Below are 22,819 nucleotides of genomic sequence, written 5' to 3' on the forward strand. Positions count from 1 at the left end.
TTGTTTGTCACAGCAACGCCATTACAGAAAGCTTAGGAAGCTGGGAATAAGTCATCTGATGCAAAGCGCCAGGCTCTCCCGCTGCCTGGACTTCTCACTGGCCGCTGCTCACTCTACACTCACCCATTAGTTCCCACTGGCCCCAGGTGACTGTTTTTTCCCTGTAACATGTGCAGCTAATACAAGAAGACCTGGCTTAGGGCTCCCTTTGCCTTTGAAGCCACCAGGAGGAAGAGTAAAGCTCAGTGGTGTCCTTTGAGTCAAACAGAAATGTTTTCCTGAATCAGCATTAATATGGTAGAAAGGAAAGAAAAATTGACCAGCTGATCACAAAACCTTCCAGGACCACAAACCCCTTAGAGTCAGGTTTAGAGTGGGTCAGTGTTTGCCCTGATTGAACTTGGCTTAGAAAAACCCTCCATGCAGCCCTTTCTGATTCATAAGGCTTCTCAAATCCCTCAAACAACATATCCAGGGTGGCTGCTTAAACATTCAAATCTCTGGTTAATCACAAAGCTACAGTCATCAAAACAGTATTGTACTGGCATAAAGACACAGACATAAATCAACAGAGCAGAACAGAGAGCCCAGAAAAGAACCCACACTTTTATGGGCAATTAATCTACGACAAAGGAGGCAACAGTATATAGTGGGGAAAAGACAGCCTCTTCAATAAGTGGTACCAGGAAAACTAGACAGCTATACGAAAAGAATCAAACTGGACTACTCCCACGCCACGCACAAAAATAAATTTCAGGGACGTCCCTGGTGGCGCAGTGATTAAGACTCCGTGCTCCCAACGCAGGGCGCCTGGGCTCGATCCCTGGTCAGGGAACTAGATCCCACATGCATGCTGCAACTAACAGTTCACATGCCACAACTAAGGAGCCGGCCTGCCACAACTAAGACCTGGCACAGCCAGATAAGTAAATAAATAAATATTAAAGAGTTAAATGTGACCGCCTTTTAGTGCTTGGAGTTTTTCAGATAGGCTCCTGAAGACACGCACATGAAATGAGTGATGATATATCAAGTTATATTTTCTAGTTGCTGTCCTTTATAATTTCACAGTTGTGATCCCAAGGGGAAAAAAAGGATCAGACTTCATGTAAAGCACATATGGGATTTACTTCAAGAGACCCTCTCTATAGTACATGGTGTCTGTACGTTTAATTCTTGTCACCTGGCACTTCCAAGAAGCCCCTCTTAAAAGAACTAACAGTGCAGCATTTTGCGTGTACTATGGATGGGTGAAAAGAAACCATACACACTGTAGGGTCCGCTTAGGTTCTCAGTTTCATTAACCAAGGAAATAAAATTGTTTTGAGAGCGAGGCAGCTGTGCTTACATGCAGAAAATCAGCACACTTTGCCATGGTCCCCAGTGCCCCCAACAGAGGCACTCAGGTACCTGCTACCCTGTCCCTGCAAACAGTCTCCTGGGATTGGGAAGGCTCTAAATTTGTTACACCTTTGCTCATTTATACTGGTGGCTCACACACCAGCCTGGAAGAATTTATGCAACAGTCCATGTGCTGTACTCACAAGGGCGTGTTTCCAGACAGGATTAAAGAGTTAAATGTAAGACCTGAAATCATAAAACTTCTAAAAGAAAACACAGGCAGTACGCTCTTTGACATCAGTCTTAGTAATACTTTTTTGTAAATGTCTCCTCAGGCAAGGGAAACGAAAGCAAAAATAAACAAATGGGACTGCATCAAACTAAAAAGCTTTTGCACAGTGAAGGAAACTATCAACAAAATGAAAAGGCCACCTACTGAATGAGAAGTTATTTGCAAATGATATACCTAATAAGGGATTAATATCCAAAATATATTAAGAACTCCTACAACTCACCTCCAAAAAGAGAAACAATCCTATTAAAAAATGGACAGAGGATTTGAATAAACATTTTTCCAAAGAAGACAGATAGCCAACAGGCACATGAAAATATGCTCAACATCATTAATCATCAGGCAAATGCAAACCAAAACCACAATGAGATATCACCTCACACCTGTCCGAATGGATAAAGTCAACAAGACCACACATAACAAGTGTTGGTGAGGGTGTGGAGAAAAGGGGACCCTCCTGCACTATTGGTGGGAATGTAAATTGGTGCAGCTACTATGGAAAATAGTATAGAGTCCTCAAAAATAGAACTAACATTTGATCCAGCAATTCCACTCCTGGGTATATATCTGAAGAAAACAAAAACACGGATTCAAAAAGATACATGCACCCCTAGGTCCTCTGCAGCACTATTTACAATAGCCAAATCTCTGGACTATATATTTTAAAATGTGATATATATTCTTCATAAATAAAAAAATAAAAATTTACAAACTGTGAACAAACAGGCTTTCAGGGGTGCTGGAATATGGAGGCAGAGAGGGTGTTCAGGGACCCCAGGGCAAGGACTCTGCTTTGTCCCCTGGGTAGGAAAGTGTCCTTCCTGGTGCACAGTTCGGGTTATGAACCAGGAACGCTGGCTGTCTGGACACACGCCCTTGTGAGTACAGCACATGGACTGTTGCATAAATTCTTCCAGGCTGGTGTGTGAGCCACCAGTATAAATGAGCAAAGGTATAACAAATATAGAGCCTTCCCAATCCCAGGAGACTGTTTGCAGGGACAGGGTAGCAGGTACCTGAGTGCCTCTGTTGGGGGCACTGGGGACCATGGCAAAGTGTGCTGATTTTCTGCATGTAAGCACAGCTGCCTCGCTCTCAAAACAATTTTATTTCCTTGGTTAATGAAACTGAGAACCTAAGCGGACCCTACAGTGTGTATGGTTTCTTTTCACCCATCCATAGTACATGCAAAATGCTGCACTGTTAGTTCTTTTAAGAGGGGCTTCTTGGAAGTGCCAGGTGACAAGAATTAAACGTACAGACACCATGTACTATAGAGAGGGTCTCTTGAAGTAAATCCCATATGTGCTTTACATGAAGTCTGATCCTTTTTTTTCCCTTGGGATCACAACTGTGAAATTATAAAGGACAGCAACTAGAAAATATAACTTGATAGATCATCACTCATTTCATGTGCATCTCTTCAGAAGCCTATCTGAAAAACTCCAAGGACAGCAACTAGAAAATATAACTTGATAGATCATCACTCATTTCATGTGCGTCTCTTCAGGAGCCTATCTGAAAAACTCCAAGCACTAAAAGGCGATCACATTTAACTCTGCTCCTCTGGCCCACAGAGGTTATTATAGCTGTCTGTCTGGCTGTCCCTCCACTGCCCCCGTGGACACTCAGGCACAACCAGCAGACTGACCCACAGCAATAGCCTCTAGGACAGGCAAGCACAGGCTGTCCCCATGATCCCTAGGCGCTGGCCAAGCCACTGGAGTAACACCCAACCCGGCAATAACACAGAGGGCAGGAGTTTCCTTAAGGAAGGAAAGCAAGATGAGAAAGCATGTTTAGGGCAGGTGGTTGTGGTACATTTTCTTTTTTTTTCCTTCCATTTCCTAAGCTTTCTGTAATTTGATTAAAAAAATTTTTTTTTTACTAAACATTTTTTTCATAAGAAATTGGAGACATATAAAGAAAATAAAGATCACTTAGAAAACCCATCACCTTGAGTCAGTCTCTGTTACCAATGTAAAAATATATTATGACAGTAAGAAAGGAAAGGGTCAACAAAAAGATATTCCTTTCAATGTAGGAAACAACTATGCTGTCTTGATTATAGCAATATCACGGAGAAAATAAACTGATAAAAGATTAATGAACTCACAATAAGCCCCAAATCAGAAATGAGGTCCATTGGCAACACGTTTATCTTTAAAGCAGTACGACTGAAATGCATATATTTTGTGATAAAGACAAATTAAGAACTGTTACGCTCACACGCGCGTGCATACACACAGGTATCCTTCATCAAAGCTACGTGCTAAGCGTGATGGTTCTGACCAGCAAAGTCCCTGGCCTGCTTGCTCCTCCCAGGAGACAGCTGTGGGCCAGGGGCAGACAGCACTGCTCCAAACTCTCACTGTACCTTATCAGCAAAGTGCTGGATGATAAAGGATGTGTTTGACATTCTGGGCTTTTCAAACAAAGAGTTCTTGTTGACAAAATTATTATACAGCTTTTGAAGCCAGTTTTCATCAGTCCCATGTGGTAACTGGAAGAGAAAAGCAAACCAAATAGCAAGTAAGAAAACAGAGGGGAGGAAAAGCGCTAATTCTAAAAAACCAAGATGAGCTGCACCTCAGAGTGAACTGCTCTACATGAGAGGCTCCTGTTTCAAATGCAACTCTAGGCATAAATCTGTCTTTGATCTTATTCTTTACAGTGATATTTAAATGGACACATCAACGTTCTTTTATTTTTATTTTATTTTTAATTTTTGTTTTTTTGCGGTACGTGGGCCTCTCACTGTTGTGGCCTCTCCCGTTGCGGAGCACAGGCTCCGGACGTGCAGGCTCAGCGGTCATGGCTCACGGGCCCAGCCGTTCCACGGCATGCGGGATCCTCCCAAACCGGGGCAAGAACCCGTGTCCCCTGCATCGTCAGAAGGACTCTCAACCGCTGCGCCACCAGGGAAGCCCATCAATGCTCTTTTAGAAGAACAAAATGTTATTGATGAAAAGGAAATGGTCACATAATGACGTAAGAATGAAGGATTTTATTTCTGCAAAATTGGCAGTATTTTAACATTTCTTCCTCCCAAAATTATGTGAACATGATTTTTATTCTTGGTCGAATGGGGGAAGATTGGAACCCAAATGTAGTCCTCCCCACCCCCTGCCTCAGGAAGAAAGCTGTTCTTTTGTCTTACTGCCTAGTTAATAACTACCTCCTTGAACTAAGATCTTACCTACTTAAACTAAGCTAGATGCAAAACTTGTTCTTGATACTGGTGATTGTGAAGCTATCAATTACATTCAGCCTGAACTCTGTGAATCTAATATTCCATATAGGGAATGACTCTGTAGAGTGGGTACAAATATTCCTAGAGGTTACCTTGGCCTCTGCACCCTGCCCCCAGTAGATCAGTCCAGAATGTTTGGCCCTGATGCCTGTCTTTTAATCTTACATCACTGAAGGGGCTAAAGCGTAGGTGGCACCAGAAAGGCTAATCTCTGAGAAGAACCATGGAGTTGAGAATTCTAGGGAGAAAATACCAGTAAGTCTTCAACATTACAAGCATTTGGGGCTGGGGGTGGCAAAAATAAATCTTTGGAAAAGAAACAAGATGTGTGTTTAAACGTTAAAATATAACCTTTAAACCAAAAGAATGAATACTGTCCTACGGATTATTTTTTCCTGTGGCCTGACAAAGGACACTGCTAGGCTGACTCACTGTGAAGTTGTTCCTCCCAGAGGGTAATAATAATAGGAAAATTTCTAGAGACTCTTTTGTCAATTGTATGATGTTGAGTTTTCAGCTGCACCTCCCAGTGGGTGACTCATGGAATCAGGAAGTAAGAGAAAACTCAGTTCCTATTAGTCATTAACAACTGGTGTATAGTCACTTGTTGTTTCCATGTCCACTCTATATATACACCTAGCGACAGCTTCAAAGGGCTCCTCCCTGCTGGACATGACCTAAGAGGTCATGCATGTTACCCAAGGGTGGGCTACACCTGCTGAGGGCGGGAGGCTCACCGGACCCTCTGGGGTTCCTGCTATGGACTGCTGTCTCAGTGTTAACATCCAACCAAATAGTAACACGTCAGGAATTTACATGTACATTAAAAAAAATCCATTTTGCAATATGCTCATCGATTACTACTCAGAAGTTGAAAACAACAGTTATTTTAAAAAGTTACCAAGCATTCTTCATCCAGTAACTCCAAAATACCCATTTTGGCTTCAATCAGGTCAATAACTGGTTGGTTGTCATAAAAATCTATCAGAGTCCAAGGAATATCTTCCTTCATATACTCTTCTTGTTCAAGTTTAAAGACATGCTGGAAATCCGGAAGTCAACATAGAAAGTAAAAGAGAACATTAGAGTGTGCTTCTGAAGAACAGGACATAAACGTTTGGAAAATGTAGCTATATGACTGACTTGAATGTTTATGGAAGACCCTGAGATGCACGCCACCCTCCTTACCCACGATCAGTGCTGCTGAGGTCCTAACGTGGGTGTAGCTGTCATCTTCCAGCCCACTCGCAGGGGGTTCCCACATCCTGGGGTGTGAGGCCTGAGCCAGCCTGCCACCTTTAGCACTCAGGGTGGTCCTGGAGCCCCTTCCTGCTCAGCCACTGCTGCTGTCCAAGGCAGACCCAGCCTCTTTGGCCGGGTGGGAACCAGCCCACCTGAGAATGTTGGCTCTGGGGCCAGTATGAGAAGCTAACAACTTGGAGAGCTTTGTACATTACTTGTTCGGGCCACGAGGGTACCAGGGAGGCCTCCCAGAGGGCTGGCTCAGGCTCATCCTGGCTGCAGGTGGCAGAAGGGGGAAGGACTACGAGGAGAAAGGCGCCCACAGGAGAATCCCAGTGGAAATTGCACAGAAGCCCAATAGGTGGTTGAGAACTGAACGGCGCCCGTACAGGCCAGAGAGACAGCACAACAGTGATGGGGGTGGGGGGCAATGGATGGGGCTGCAAAGGACAGCAGAGGGGAGATCACATCAGCCCCCTGTGTACCCCCAGAGAATCTCAGACCTGTGGCCTTTTCCTAGGGGCAGTGAGGATCCACGGAGTTCACGATGAGACCTAAGTTCTGGAAAGATAACTTGGTTTGGGGGTGGGGATGGCTTTGAAGAGGGCAGGACTGGAGGCAGAAAGCCCCGTCAGGATTCAGCCCAGGGTTCTGTGGAGGCCAGACACTGTGCAAGGAAGGTGAGCAAGAGCAACGAGGCTGGGATGAACGTGAGGCTCAGGACACTGGGTCAGCAGTGGTGCTTTAATCGCAAGAGGGAGCGTAGAAGGCAAGGAGCCAGGAAGGGAAGGTGGCAGGTTCACTTTGTCACTGCTGAACTCCCAGAGGCCACCCAGATGCAGGGGTCCAGCAGCGGCCAGACTTACGGGACTGGAGCTAGGAGAGGGCTCACTAAGGCTTTCATGTTGATATTTTAAGGTTTTACCTCTTCCAGGAGGATCTGCACATTGATATAAGACTCAACCCCACACCCCCCCAAAATAAAGTGGGGCGGGGGAGAAGGAGGATGAAGTGGAAGAGGAGGAAAAGCAGAATAAAAAAAGAGAAAAATGGAATTGCAGCCCCTGACATGCTATTTTCAGGAAGTGTCTTGCACATGTTATTCTGAGGTTGAGGTGAACGTGTATGTCGGGGACCAAGACGGCACTGGCGTCCCGGGAGGGGCAGGATCTACAGACACAGTTCGACCTCAGGTGAGTTATGCTGCACACCCACTTGGAATAAATCTTAGTTTCAGTTATTAAATGCTAAACTTCCAGGGAATCCTTGAGAATGTTAACAATACAAATTCGCAACAGGGTGAAATCTTATGCTTATACATGACTTAATTCTGGAGCAAGGACTAGCAAAGCAAAAAAACATTTGCTGGGTATGATTCAACGTTAGGTCTTCTCCTTACGAGGATATTAGGCAGATACTACTGACCTGTTTTCAAAATAAGAAAAATGAGGCTCAGAGAACCCTAGGTCCCAGAGGAAGGAGGTGGTAGAGCTGAGACTCAAACCCAGTTCAGTTTGAGCAAAAGCCCATGCTCTCCATGATGTCACACTGTCTTCTCATGAGCTGTGTGGGAGAAGCTGAATTTCAAATGACAAGCAGGAGTTCTCCAGGTGAAGATGAAGGGATGGGGAAAGGACAGGGGCAGGTGGGTTGTGGCAGAGAGAGCAGCAGGTGCAGATGCTGAGGCTCACAAAGACTGGAGCCTTCAGGAAACTAAGTGGTTTGGTCTGGCTGCGGGGCGGGTGGCCTGTGTCCAAGAATGGCAGGTGATGAACTGAAACAGAAGTGGGCAAGTGGCTCCACAAAGATGAAATAGGATGGGAAGGTGCAGTTTCAAGATACGGCCACAAGATGGTGCAGTGACCCAGCATGTGAGTGATCCAGCAAGATTTGAAGAGGGAAAGAACCAGACTGAGCCTCTCTCCATGGTCTGTCTCTCTGTCTCTCTCTCACACACTCACACACACACTCACACACTCACACACACACACACACACACACACGGCTGAGAGCTAGTTTCAAGAAGGCAGAAAAGTCACTTACCAGGTTAAACTGCTGTTGCAGCTTTTCATTAGCATAATTGATGCAAAACTGTTCAAAGCTGTTCGCATCAAAGGTTTCAAAACTGAAATACAGTTTAAACAAGTTAAGATATAACTTGAAGGATATATACATGCATTTATAGGTTAGCATTTTTTCACAGATTTCACAGTTTAAAAGTATTCTATGTTTTCTGCAAGTTTTAAATATGCCTCAAAGCTTCTGGTTTAAATATCCTAGCATTCAGTTTATAAGTCACCTTTTTCCAGGCTGCCCCAGGAAGGCATCTTGTGTGTACAAAACACCTACCTGAGGCAGGCATTAAAATAGGCATGGTACAATATGGCATATCATTTAATCCACACCATAACACTGTCATCAGCACTATTATCCTCACTTTATAAGACTGAGAAGTTGAAAAATTTGTCCGAGGACAAACAGTGTCAGACTGAGCTGTGAGCTGACCTGACTGTAACACTTATGTTTCCAGTGAAAAAGCAATGCTGCTTCCTGTTGTCCCACTCTTTGCTGCACGCAGAGGCAGCACGGTTTTGCCTCCCAAGGGGTGCTTTCACAGTCCTTGGAGGAAAAGGGCAAGGCCATCTAATACCCATAGCCCAGCAGACCCCTTTAGGTCCAAGGCAGACAGCCCCACCTCCTTTTTCAGACTTTCAGTGTCTGTCTCTGGAGCTGCAAACTCACAAGCTGAGAGGAGACCAGTAGATGACAGAATGGGGGGGCAGGCTGGAACTGTGCGGGGCCCATGATAACCAGGATTGCCCAACGGGCAGGTACTACTCAGCTCCAGCCAGCTGTGGCCATGGATTAATGCAGGTCAGGATGTGAGGTCACCTGATTCTCAAGAGAATCCAGAACGCTGATTTTATGTGAATCACCCCACTCTGCGATGTGGGCTGAACAAAACTGGGGCACCCAATTCACCACCTGTCCAGATGAGCGCTCCTGCCAGAAGGAGGCTGAGTACTTTAGCTGTTAGCATTAATGCTCATCTCCTCACTTAACCCAACATCGCCCTAAGTGAAGAGCTGCCCTGACCCCACTGTTACACACGAGGGTCAGAAGAGATGGTGACCATTGCAATGTGGTGCCAGACATGCAATTCGACCCCAGCTCTTGGTGCGTCTAAAGCCTTAGTTCTTTTTTTTTTTTTGCGGTACGCGGGCCTCTCACTGTTGTGGCCTCTCCCGTGGCGGAGCACAGGCTCCGGACGCGCAGGCTCCGCGGCATGTGGGATCTTCCCGGCCCGGGGCATGAACCTGTGTCCGCTGCATCGGCAGGCGGACTCTCAGCCACTGCGCCACCAGGGAAGCCCCCTAAAGGCTTAGTTCTTAATCGCTCTAATCCCGAGAGGTTCCTGCCAGCTTCAGCCATGGGTCCCCTGGGAATCTCACTTGACTGAGCCCGTTTGGCTCAGTTTAGAATTCCTGGGGAGGTTAAGAGCCCGGACTGTCCTCTGGGCAGCTGCAGGGTGACTTGGAACAGCAGCAGAACCCACAGTCCTCACAGCCCCATTCCACACGCGCCCTGGGTGGTCCAGAGGCTCTGCCAGCCTGGACCTTGCAGACAGGCCACGGCTGGGCCTGGAGGGGAGACAAAAGGGCCTCATCATGCCCTGCAGCCCGCAGCTGGGGCCAAAAGCTGGACTTCCTAGGGCAGGGGCGGAATGTCGAACATCAATGACTGTTTTCCTGTTCACATTTGAACAATCCTTATGGTTCTTAAAATATCTTCACGATTTCTTCCATTTGACCTTTGTAATAACCCTGCCAGAGAGGTCCCCTCCGAACCTGAGGTTCAGAGAGGTTCTGTGACTTTCTGGGGGCCACACAACAGGTGTGGTGCCGTGCTCACTCCCTGCGGTCTGACTCCAAGCCCCAGGCCTTTCCAACTCTGGGTCTAGAGAACATAAATACCCGACTGGCTGGGGAACCACAGGCCTCCATGTTCTTCCAAGCTGAAATCTCAACGCTCATAGCTTTGGCTTTCATCGCCTTCACAGAGGGTAACTTTTCTTTTCAGGCTGTCTTATTTCCAGGTCACCCTGAGCTCAGTTCTCTCAACAGCTGCAGGTGTGCATGCACGAGGGCTCACCTAGACATAAGCATACTGGAGAGAGGTGTGAAAGGATTCGCCCCAGACAGTAACACTCTTACTTAAAGAGGAGAGCTTACTTTTTTGGACGGATGAAATGAATTCATGGGTGGCAGTGAGCATGTTACTTTTTAAATATCCAAGGAGGAATTTAATTTTAAAATATAAATTTAAGATCTACTCTAACAAGTTCTTAAAAATTTACAATTACTCCTGTCAAAGATTTGCCCACTTAGCCAAAAATTCAACTTCCTTATGACAGTGGTCTATCAGCCTGCGGATCTGACGCCGCCCTGTCATTCTCCTGACTCACGGCTCCCTGTTCTCAGCTGCCCCCTCCCTTCTTCCTGCCCTGCTAACCTGCAGCACATCCATCTACTTATTCCCTGCCCAGAAATCATCCCAACCTCTAAGTATCTGCCTGCCCCCTCCACTAAAATTTAAGTCCCTAGAGGTCAGAAGCCATGTCTACTTTCTTTAACAATCACACCTGACATAGTTCCTGGCACATGCATATTTGTTCTTGAATGAAATAATATATTCTTAAAATAAAGGGCTACTGGGGCTTCCCTGGTGGCGCAGTGGTTGAGAGTCCGCCTGCCGATGCAGGGGACACGGGTTCGTGCCCCGGTCCAGGAAGATCCCACATGCCACGGAGCGGCTGGGCCCGTGAGCCATGGCCGCTGAGCCTGCGCGTCCAGAGCCTGTGCTCCACAACGGGAGAGGCCACAGCAGTGAGAGGCCCGCGTACCGCAAAAAATAAATAAATAAATAAATAAAGGGCTATTTATTTTAAAAACACAGAAAAGAATAAAAAAAATATAACAGTCACATTTCCACCACAATGAGAGAGACTATTGTTAAGCAGGGCTATTCCCGTTTAGAAGTCTGCTTAAATGATTATTGGCTGCTCAAATCCTTTTTTTTTGAACGGACAAGGTAAATAATTTACTAGACTACCCCAGCAATGTATCACTAATTTATAACTGTTGACAGATACCATTAATTGGGAGTCATATGTACAGTATTAACTTAGAATCTAAGTTAAACAAGGAACTCCCCTGAGGCACAGCCTCACGTTAAAGAGCTGTGGGAAAAGCGATTTCTCTCTGTATGCGTAAAAGTTCAGCGGCCCCTTCTGCCTGCCCTCCCAGCAGGCCAGCCAGCTCTCCCCTCCAAATGGGAAGGGCAGGGAGAGCTGCTTTTCTCGGGGTGTGGGGGGATACTCCCCAATCTCAGTGGAATACTCCGTGATGCCTTCCCTGGGACCATCTGCCCCTCCTCCCCCTGAGAAACCAGGGTGGGTCCTGGGAGAGGGAAGGGGTTGGGTGCTGAAGGCCAGTTGCTAACAAACAAAAGCCCGGGTGCTAACTCCCCTCACGCTGGCCAGGCCTCAGTCACTCTTCCTGGCTGTTCTACAAGTGTCTTTAGCACAAGTCTGACCTGGAAAAGCAGGACTGGGCAATGAAAAGAAGCAAGAAAAAAACCCCAGTGTGGGAACTTGGTCCCCCAAATGTATTAGAATTCTTGGAGGGACTTCCCTGGTGGCGCAGTGGTTAAGAAGCCACCTGCCAATGCAGGGGACAAGGGTTCGAGCCCTGGTAAGGGAAGATCCCACATGCAGCAGAGCAACTAAGGCCATGTGCCACAACTACTGAGCCTGCGCTCTAGAGCCCGCAAGCCACAGCTACTGAGCCCACATGCCACAACTACAGAAGGCTGTGCGCCTAGAGTCTGTGCTCCACAACAAGAGAAGCCACTGCAATGAGAAGCCTGTGCACCGCAACAGAAAGGGGCCCCCGCTCGCCACAACTTCGCGTGCAGCAGCGAAGACCCAACACAGCCAAAAATAAATAAATAAATAAATTTATTAAAAAAAAGAATTCTTGGAGAATGGGGCAAACACATGACCCTCATGATCCAAGAATGGAAGAAGACTTTAGGTGTGAGGAGGCTGGTTGGTAAAAGGCCTGGGTTTGAGTCTACCTCTGGCCCCGTGAATGTGGGCAAGGTGCAGGACCGCTGGGGCTGTTATTTTCACCCTATGAAATGGGAAAGGTATGTCAGGGCGCTACACCTCACAGGGCCTCTATAGGGAAACAGAAGTGGGTGAGAGCCTCATACAGTGCTGGGTTTTCCTACCAGCAGAGCAACTGTGAAAGTGTCTTCCTAAGGCTTAGTTGTTTCATCTGTAAAACGAGGGTAATTATAAGGTTGTTTGAGGAATAAGAAGGTGCACGGAGACCACTCAGCATGGCAGCTGGCATGTGGCTCTGGAAGTTGGTCATTATTGATTTAGAATTTATTTAATATACCCTAGAAAAAAGACACTGTAGCCCAGGAGACTGTATTTAACATCCATATATATGCAAAAAAAAGAGAACACCATCTTTCTTTTTTTTTTTTTTTTTTTTTTTGCGGTACGCGGGCGTCTCACTGTTGCGGCCTCTCCCGCTGCGGAGCACAGGCTCCGGACGCGCAGGCTAAGCAGCCATGGCTCACGGGCCCAGCCGCTCCGCGGCATGTGGGATCTTCCCGGACGGGGGCCCGAACCTGTGTCCCCTGCATCGGCAGGCGGACTCTCAACCACTGCGCCACCAGGGAAGCCCTGAACACCATCTTTCTGATCATGTGAAACACAAAAGAGCAACCAGAACAAAATGACGTAAAAATAACAGGCATTCGACATTAAAATGAGGAAAGACAAGCTCATTGAAGAGACTCTTACCCATAAATGTCCAAAACACCAATAAAAGTGTGCTGCTTGCCTGAAAACTGCAAGGCTTGGTTAATTCTCTCCACAATGAAGTCAAACAGCTGAGCGTAGATCTTTTTGGCCAGCGCGTCCCTGGCGTTGATGGCCTGGGACCTGGTCATGGGTTTCACCACCGTCTCGGAGTTTGTGATGATTTTGCGATTACACAGCCACTGAGCGACTCTGACACTCTCCAGGCCCAGGAGCTCACAGAACACCTCCAGGTGACTGCCGTCCTCCTTCAAAAGCAAGACACAAGCCCCGTCAGGGCCATCGGGCCATCTAAACCGGCACTGGCCCACTCAGCCAGGCCCCTCGGCCTCTGCATGACCAGGCCTTAGGACACAGAGCCAGGTCTGGGAGTGAAGCAGGAGGACCTGCAGTGGCACTCAGCCTGTACCTGGCAGGGCACCGCTGTGGTGATGCCAGGCAGCCCTGGGCTTGGTCCCACCTGGATTTTCATTCTGGCCAAAGAATGTCAGTAGTGATTTAGGCCACAGAAGCAATCCTCTCCCCTCTCCTGTGCATGTGGACACAGCCTGGAAACCTCTCTTCCTTTTGCATCACATCCAGGCCACCTGCCAGAGCCTACACTCACCCTGTCCCTCCTTGTGTTGTTGGGATTTGCCCGGGGGGTCTGGCCCAGGAGGTACCTAGGTGTCACTGTCAGAGAGAACATGGTGGGCTCCCTGGACTAAAGTAGCTTCCCAGCCAACTTGAGGGCTGTGGTGGGGACTCTTCCTGGACGTACAAAGTGAATCTTATTTCTCTCCCAAGCCTGGGCAGGAGAGCTGCCCCACTGGCCAGCAGGCAAGGAGAGTTCTCCTCCTGTTTGTCTTCAGACAGCATGGACTAGGGGTCCTTATCACTAGGCAAGGAGATGTGATCCCATGTGACTGCACACCATCATTCCTCTCGGGAAGGGGAACTTCTGAGGCAGGCTGATCTGTAGACAGCATCTCAGCCAATCGGGAAAACCACATGATTGCACTTAAAAAGCATCAGAAGGCTTCCCTGGTGTCGCAGCGGTTGAGAGTCCGCCTGCCGATGCAGGGGACGCGGGTTCGTGCCCCGGTCCGGGAAGATCCCACATGCCGCGGAGCGGCTGGGCCCGTGAGCCATGGCCGTTGAGCCTGCGCGTCCGGAGCCTGTGCTCCGCAACGGGAGAGGCCACAACAGTGAGAGGCTCGCGTACCGCAAAAAAACAAAAACAAAAAAATAAAAAGTAAGCTGGCTTTATCTGATTGAATTTGCCCAATATTTCAAGTTCTTGATGCAAATGACTGAAAATTACAGGACTGATAATTTTCTACAAAGATTTGACATCTTTTTTGTGGAATCTGTCTCCTAAGATTGATAGACAAAGGATTTTTAGTCTATCAATTTTAACTCCTCCTCCAAAATACTACCTTCACAACAAACTTCACAGGACAGAGTTCAAAGCAAGGGCATTTGTTGGGTGGAAATCATGGGAGTTTCAGAAGAAAAAGTGCAGCAGCCCATTTCTGGGGTAAATGAGCCACTATCCAGAGGGAAAACCACACCTACACACATTCCAGGCCTACCATCACCTTTCTCCAAACTTCCCATTCCTTTGTGAACTGACTGACTCTGTCAGGGCTGGATATTGGTGGCGATGGGGGCGGGGCGCTTAATGTAGGAATCTGAGGAGAGGGAGGAGAATTACTTCCTGGTCATAGGGCAACAGGCCAAAAACACACCCTCCATTTCTGCTCAGCGGTCTCTCCCCTTAAACCGCAGGTCCCAGAGCTGAGAAATTACCAGGTGTACAAAATTAACAATTGTTCCCATCTGTTGTTTTGGGGACATGAAAGTAGATATTGTTATGGACTGAATGTTTGTTTCAGTCATATGAAAAACTCATATGTTGAAGCCCTAACCTCCAATGTGATGGTATTTGGGGCTTTTAGGAGGTAATTAGGTTTAGATGAGGTCATGCAGATGGGGCCCCCATGATAGGATTAGTGTCCTTATAAGAAAAGAGACTAGAGCTTGCTGTCTCTCTCTCTCTGCCATGTGAGGACACAGCAAGAAGGCAGCCGTCTGCAAACTAGGAAGAGGGCCCTCACCAAGAGTTCAACCATGCTGGCACCTTGATCTTGGACCTTCAGCCTTCAGGACTGTGAGAAAATAAGTTTCTGTTGTTAAGCCACCCAGCCTGTGGTATTTTGTTATGGCAACCAGAGATGACTAAGACACATATGTTAATACAAAGCTTTAACGATAAGAAGATTTTGCATTTCAGAGAAACATTTTTAACTGTGTGACTGTCCTCTTTACATGGATATTGTTGAGAATAAGCAAACACATACCCCAGCAAGAATCACCACTCATATAACATTTGTTGCTAAAGAGACACACACATAAACTTATCTTGCGTCCATTAAATAAAGAAATCCGTCACAAAACTTACATGGGAATATATTTCCATAGAGAGCACCACTGGTGTTTGAATCAGGCATGTGTCAGGAGGTAGGAGGCGTCCTTTCTACTAAAACTGTCCAGTGCCCTTAAGGCCCTGCATGATCTGCACATTTCCCTCCTGCCTACCCCCCATTTTCTGGCCTCATCTACCACCCCTCCTTTCTCTCACTCCTTTCTGCATTTACCAATCTTTTGGCTATTTTTCCAATAACACTTCCTGCCTTAGGGCCTTTGCACCTGTTGTTCCCTCTACTTCAAATGTTCTTCCTCGAAGCGTGTGTGTGAAGTGACACAATTCACTTCCTTATGGAATTAGAAATGCTTTCTATGAATGCCAGATACAAAAGGCACAGCCCTGCCCCACCCCTACTCTGCTTCATTTTCCTTTTTAATGGCTATCGCCAGCTGCCAGAGCCTGTAACTGTTTATTGTGTCTCCCCCTCCTCCACTTCCTTCCCCCAGATCATAAGCTTCATGAAGGCCTTCTGATCTTGTTTTGTTCACTGCTGTTTCTCCAGAGCCTATAACAGTGTCTGGCACAGAGTAGGCACTCAGGAAAAATTTGTTGAATAAAAGAAAAACAGAGAATGCATTTTCCCCTTCTCTACTGTTGCAAGGGGAAGAAGCTTTACTCTTTGAAGGTAACCCATGGAAACTCCTACCTTCCTTGTTCCTGTTAAACTGGTCTCCCCAGTAGGCCCAATGTGCCTGGTGCTAAAATGCAAAAGCAGGGTAACCATGAGAGGTTTCTACTGATGATCCTCCCAACACAGGAAGGGTGAAGCAAACACATATCTTACACTGACTGCCGATCTCTCGTTGCCCACTGCTATGATCTGCACATTGCCCAGATGTAGGATGGCTGCCAGGATCTTAAAAACATCCATCTGAAAATCTTCCTTGAAACCTGAAAACAAAATTTTTCCCAAATTAGGAACACTGCATTTCTTCTCTTGCTCAGTTATTAGTAAGATAAACACCTGAATTCTCTCACGACACTCTAGTACCATCAGTGCCAAGAGCTGGGACAGGGAACAATGAGTAGACCCCGGGGAAAATCCAGTTCACTGTCTTTCCAGTTTGACGTGTGCAGACACACAATGTGAGCTGTACAACCCACCAGGTTTCCCTTTTGCTGTGGCTGCTAGGAAGTTCAACACAAAAATTAGTATCTGAGTAATGACTTCATGTCGGGTTCCTGGGAGAACCAGCTCTCATTCATTCTGTGTGCTGTGCTTTCTTGTTAATTTTTTTTTTTTCTTTTTTGCTCATAAGCTCTCTGGATGCTTTTTATGGTGGGTGCTGGAAGGATTTCATTTGCCCCTCCAGCTCTGCACCCTGCTCTCTGCCCCAGGGGACTGGCCTGTTTGGACCAAGGCAATGGGTTCTGGTGGGGTTTGACCAGTGGGGACCCTGGCAGGAGATCAGAGAGCAGGAGGAGACAGGTGCTGGGTACATCTCCCCATCTCTTTCCCTGCAAAGTTGCCTCAGGCTGGCTGTGTTGCCAACTGACAGAATGTTACTGTTCCGAGTCAGCGCTGACTTTCCCCACCCTTCCCTTCAGGCTCTGTGCCTGAACAGAAAGGGCTGCTGCTTCCAGGTCCCTACTGCTCCTCGGAGCCCCCTTAGCCCCACAGTTTGTAGTTGCTCCCTTCATAAATAAACCCTCCTCCTTTTATCCTATTTGAATGTGCCCCATGTTTCCTCGATGGGACCCCGACCAATGTATGTGGAATATCACTTGTGAATGAAAAATGTTGCCTGCCATATCATCAAACAATGGGTGCTGTGGCCATCAGACCATCAGCCACTATCGCTGCCCACAATGGTGCACCCTGAGGGGATTCCGGATGGAGAAAAGCAGGAAACAGGTCCTAGATAGCTAAGGTGCGTATCAAAGGAATGATTTCAATGAACCCAGACTCTTGTATCTTCCCATAAATAGAAAAGTGCTAAATTCCTTAATTTGAGATGTCTGGTTTTCTTTAATTAACAGTAATCTTTTGATGTTCTGACTTAAAACTCCTACATATCCTGGCTCCTCCCTTACCTCTTGGGAGCAGTCCCTCAGAGCTAGCTGAGAGGCTGTGTGCCAGGCTGAAGTCCTCAGTTTTGTCCTCCAAATAAAACATAATTCTCAACTTTTAGGTTGTGCACTTTTTTCAGTTAACAGGAGACCCTCCACTCCTCCAGCAAAAGAGCAGCAGGTCCTAAATGCCCCGTAAGAGCCATTGCAGCCACCTGCTGCTTCTGACTTGAGGACATCTGGACTATCTCAACAGCAGCTAGGTCACGTTCTTAAATAATTTCCAAACCTGGAGAGACTTCTCTCTACTAAGATCACACAAAATCAAAGTCATAAAAGATTTCAAACCTATGGGACCTAATGAAACTTAAAAGCTTTTGCACAGCAAAGGAAACCATAAACAAGATGAAAAGACAACCCTCAGAATGGGAGAAAAGATTTGCAAACAAAGCAACTGACAAAGGATTAATCTCCAAAATATACAAGCAGCTTATGCAGCTCAATATCAAAAAAAAAAAACCCAATCAAAATATGGGTGGAAGACCTAAATAGACATTTCTCCAACGAAGACACAGAGATGGCCAACAAACACATGAAAAGATGTTCAACATCACTAATTATTAGAGAAATGCAAATCAAAACTACAATGAGGTATCACCTCACACCACTCAGAGTGGCCATCACCAAAAAATCTATGAACAATAAATGCTGGAGAGGGTGTGGAGAAAAGGGAACCCTCGTGCACTGTTGGTGGGAATGTAAATTGATACAGCCACTATGGAGAACAGTATGGAGGTTCCTTAAAAACCTAAAACTAGAACTACCATATGACCCAGCAATCCCACTACTGAGCATATACCCAGAGAGAACCATTAACTCAAAAAGACACATGCACCCCAATGTTCATTGCAGCACTATTTACAATAGCCAGGACACGGAAGCAACCTAAATGTCCATCAACAGAGGAATGGATAAAGAAGATGGGGCACATATATACAATGTAATATTACTCAGCCATACAAAGGAATGAAACTGGGTCATTTGTAGAGACATGGATGGATCTAGAGACTGTCATACAGAATTAAGTAAGTCAGAAAGAGAAAAACAAATATCGTATATTAACACATACATGTGGAATCTGAACGAATTGGTATAGACAACCTTATCTACAAAATGGAAATAGAGACACAGACATAGAGAACAAACGTATGGATACAAGGAGGAAAGGGCGGGGGGGAGATGAATTGGGAGATTGGGATTGACACATATACACTATTGATACTATGTATAAAATACATAACTAATGAGAACCTACTGTATAGCTCAGGGAACTCTACTCAGTGCTGTGTGGTGACCTAAATGGGAAGAAAATCCCAAAAAGAGGGGATATATGTATACGTATAGCTGATTCACTTTGCTGTATAGTAGAAACTAACATAATATTGTAAAACAACTATACTCCAATAAAAATTTAAAAAAAAATTTCAAACCAAAATTACATGGAAGCCTCCAGTTCAATCTGAGTCCAGGCATCTGCAGCTGTTCCATTTCGCGCTAATGCCTACATTTGAAGGACAGACGATTCTAACAGAAATAAACCCCTGAGCATCACCATGATAAATGACAGGTAAGTGATGAAGAAAAGCAACTAAATATACAAAGTTTGGGAATCTGCTCTGGCACTCCCACTCTCTGTATGATCCATTGCTTACTTACCCCATGCTTTCCAAAGCTGACAAAAGTGAAATAACAACTGCAAAGCAATGATGTCAAAGAAAGAACTTAAGACCTCACTTAAGTAATTACTTTTAGTAAGATAAAATCACTGCAAAAGCGCCACTGGCCTGAGGTAGATTTCAGTGAGAAACATAGTGGTCAAGTTTCTTGAGCCTGAGGTCCAGGATAGGTCTGTTTCCAGAGTATTCTTTCTGTCAGAGATCTTAATGGCTAGGCAAAGATCAAAGGATGAATTAAATGAGAGTCAGCAGAAGAACAAAGGAAATGAGCTCTTGATCAAAATGCACCCCCATTCTGCTTCCTCAGTGGGTAAATTGTGGCTAGCTAAAGTACCTGTGATATTGTGTTTTAAACTAAGTAGTATATACTTGGGCTTCATCCAGTTTCTTAACACACAGAACTTCTAAAACCCGGGGAACTTCCTAACTTCTGAGAGAGATTAAGATGTCTTTTGTTAATGAGGCAATTTTGGAATGCCCCTAGGTCATGTGAGGATGGGGGCCGGTTGCCAGGGGAAACAACCCTGTGATTGAGAGTTGGAACTTTCAGTCTCACCCCTCAAACTCCAGGGAGCAGAGAGGGGCTAGAAGTTGAACTAACTGCCAACGGCCAATGATTTAATCAACGGTGCCTATGTAATGAAGTCTCCATAAAAACCCCAAAGCACGAGGTTTGCAAGCCCCCAGGTGAACGCGTGGGGATTGTGGAGAGTGACACACTCAGACAGCATGGAAGCTCTGTGCTCCTTCCCACATAGTTGCCCCTGTGTATCTGTTCCAAATGACTGTTCCTGAGTTCTATCCTTTTATAATAAATTGATGATCTAGTAAGTAAAATGTTTCTCTGAGTTCTGTGAGCTGCTCTAGCAAATTAATTGAACCCAAGGAGGTGGTTGTGGGAACCTGTGATTTACAGCCATTCGGTTACAATCACAGGTGACAACCTGATCTGAAGCGGGGTGGGCTGGGGGCAGTCCTGTGGAACTGAGCCCTCAACCTGTGGGATCTGAGGCTTTCTCCAGGTAGATAGTGTCAGAATTGAGGCGAATTGTAGGACACCCAGCTGGTGTCCAGAGAATCGCTTGGTGTGGGGACCCCCCTCCCCTCCTCCTCCACCCCCCCAGCACACACTGGAATTGGGTCTCAGAACCATTTTAGTACCTCAGAAGCAGAGCCAGAAGGGAAAGCAAATGAAGCTCTGCAGCAGGCATTATCCTTCGCACTTTCTACATATCACCTCGTCTAATGCTTACAACAACTATATAAAGTACTAGTGCTGTTCCCATTTTACAGAGGGGGAAACTAAGGCATAGAAGGGTTAGGGAACCTGCCAAAGTTACAAACACACCGGGTGTATCATGGCTAAGCAGTGTACTGCCAGTGACCACTGCAGTGTGTGAAAAGACCTGCAGAGTCATGAAGCTGCCTTAGCTCACCCCAGGGTGTATAAAAGTGATGGTTCCCTATGACCCTGCACCAGGCAAAGAAGTCTGAGCAGATCCCAGAAGTCTGCTTACTGGGCGTGTTGTGAAGTGGATTTGTGTACTGAACTAGATGACCTCACTGCTAACCTTGTCTGTTTCTCCAAACTGTCTCCAGAGCAAACCACAGCAATGGACAAATCAACCAACAAGTACGTGTTTAGCAATCACATTTAAAAAAGGTATCTGCCCGAATGTGTTATAAGCCTATGTATGATTCGTATTGGGCAATCTGCCCTTGATGATAACACTGAGACACAAACAAGAGCACACAGCCAATGGGACAAGCAGTATACACGAGATATTCACATTGTTGGAGACATGCTATTGGATAGAACTTTCCTTGGGGATGAAATGTTCTTTATCTGTGCTGAACAATATGGCAGCTCTTAGCTACATATGGTTATGAGCATTTGAAACATGTCTAGTGCAACTGAGAAATGAATTTTAAAATTTATTTCATTTTAATTAATGTAAACAGTCACTTGTGGCTAGTACTTAACTGTGTTGGACAACGCAGGTTTAGAGACCATGAAATCAACACACAGCATGAGATTATTGGCTGTGGGGGTCACAGGATGATGGCAATCTCAAAGTTAGTGAATTCCATGCATGAATCTACTCCACAGCAGCAAACAGACCTCCGAAGCCTGCTCAAACTTCTTTGCCTGGCCAGGGGTCCTCAGGGGACATCCATGTTTAAACGCACTGGGGTTGAAGCTGAGCTTCATGACTCCACCCACGAACCTTTTCACAAATTGCAAGAAAACTATAAGGAACCCATCAACTATGCTCACTCTATCACCTAGGACAAGGGTCAGCAAACGTTTCCTTATTAGGCTTTGCAGGCTATAGAGTCTATGGCACAAGTACTCAACTCTGCCACCATAGCATGAAAACGGCCATAGATCCTACTTAAATGAGTGTGGCTGTGTTCCAATAAAACTTTATTTACAAAAACAGGCTGCAATCTGCCAACCTCTGGCCTAGGACATTTTTTAGTGATTCATACTTTGAGGTCATGCTTTCATTAAATGTGTACTGATCTCTCATTCTGATAGAGCACGCCACAGTTCATAAACCAAGAGACGTTACCTCTTAATCCTCACAACATCCCCAACAGCTACTGTGCTGGCTGCTCTCCAAAGATGACCCCCAATGCATTACCCTCCCATTGTTCATGCCCTGTGTAGTTTTCTCCCCGTGGGTCAAGGGTCTGAGCTGGACCTATGCCTTGCTTTTGATTATTAGCACACAGCAGCAGTGATGCTGCACTGCTTCCGAGGCTGGTTCATAAAAAAACCTGCAGAGTCCACCTGAGCCTGTTGGAACTAGCTCTGGGAGAAGCTAGCCACATGTGACCGGCATGCTGTGAGGAAGGCCACATGGAGGAAGAGAAATGCCCACCCAGCCCTCAGTAGTTCTAGCCATCCCAGCCCATGTGACAGAAGAAGCCCTCAGCTGATCCAGCCCTTGCCACCATCATACGAGAATCCCCAAGTAAGAAGTGCCCAGGTGAGCCCAGTCAGCCCGGCATCACAAGAGATAATAATAAATTGTCATTTTAAGAAAGATAAAGCTCTTGTTCTTAGAGGACTCATAGCCATGTCCAATGCATGCATGTGGAGCAACATTAAGAGCTGCATATTGCTCTACAAAGATTTTCTTTTGTTCAGTTTAAGTGAACTTTGCAAAATTAAATTTTGTAGCAAAAAAGAGATCTGATCTTTTTAAAATTAGAAGTTTTGTTAGAACGACTGATTAGGGTAGAAATTGAATGCTAGTTCATAAATTCCTGATGGAAAGGAAGAAGCCCAAAGTTAGACACTTTTTATTTGAAAGGTCTATCTCGAGGTTTTCACACAGTCCACATATTAGAATGAGAAGCTTCTACATGATTATTTCCTCTCTTTTAGGTATATCATTGTCCTCAAATATTCTCATTCAGATTTAGTAGGTCTGGGGTGATATCTAGATATTAGAATTTTAAAAAAAAATCTTCTCAGGTGATCTGACATTCTAGTATTCAGAACCACTGACAATAAGTCACTGTTCCTCAAAGAGTTATACTCTTAGTTAAGATCATTTATTTATTT

General features: G+C 45.8%; 1 protein-coding gene across 5 annotated transcripts in view; it reads right to left on the bottom strand.

Moving 5' to 3' along the window:
* MYO5C (myosin VC) overlaps positions 1-22,819 on the bottom strand; it is a 118,880-nt gene that overhangs the window by 68,250 nt on the left and 27,811 nt on the right. For all 5 annotated transcript variants that reach the window (XR_004525168.2, XM_073801016.1, XM_073801017.1 and 2 more), the window contains exons 9-13: positions 16,281-16,387; positions 13,009-13,274; positions 8,172-8,253; positions 5,788-5,928; positions 4,011-4,136 (exon numbers count right to left, since the gene is read on the bottom strand). Coding sequence is in view for 4 of the 5 variants with exons in the window: in XM_073801016.1 (XP_073657117.1) it covers positions 4,011-4,136; positions 5,788-5,928; positions 8,172-8,253; positions 13,009-13,274; positions 16,281-16,387 (722 nt within the window). In the remaining variant the exon portion in view is untranslated. The remainder of the gene's footprint in view (positions 1-4,010; positions 4,137-5,787; positions 5,929-8,171; positions 8,254-13,008; positions 13,275-16,280; positions 16,388-22,819) is intronic.

The sequence above is a fragment of the Tursiops truncatus genome, chromosome 2, assembly GCF_011762595.2.
Source record: "Tursiops truncatus isolate mTurTru1 chromosome 2, mTurTru1.mat.Y, whole genome shotgun sequence".
Lineage (NCBI taxonomy): Eukaryota > Metazoa > Chordata > Mammalia > Artiodactyla > Delphinidae > Tursiops > Tursiops truncatus.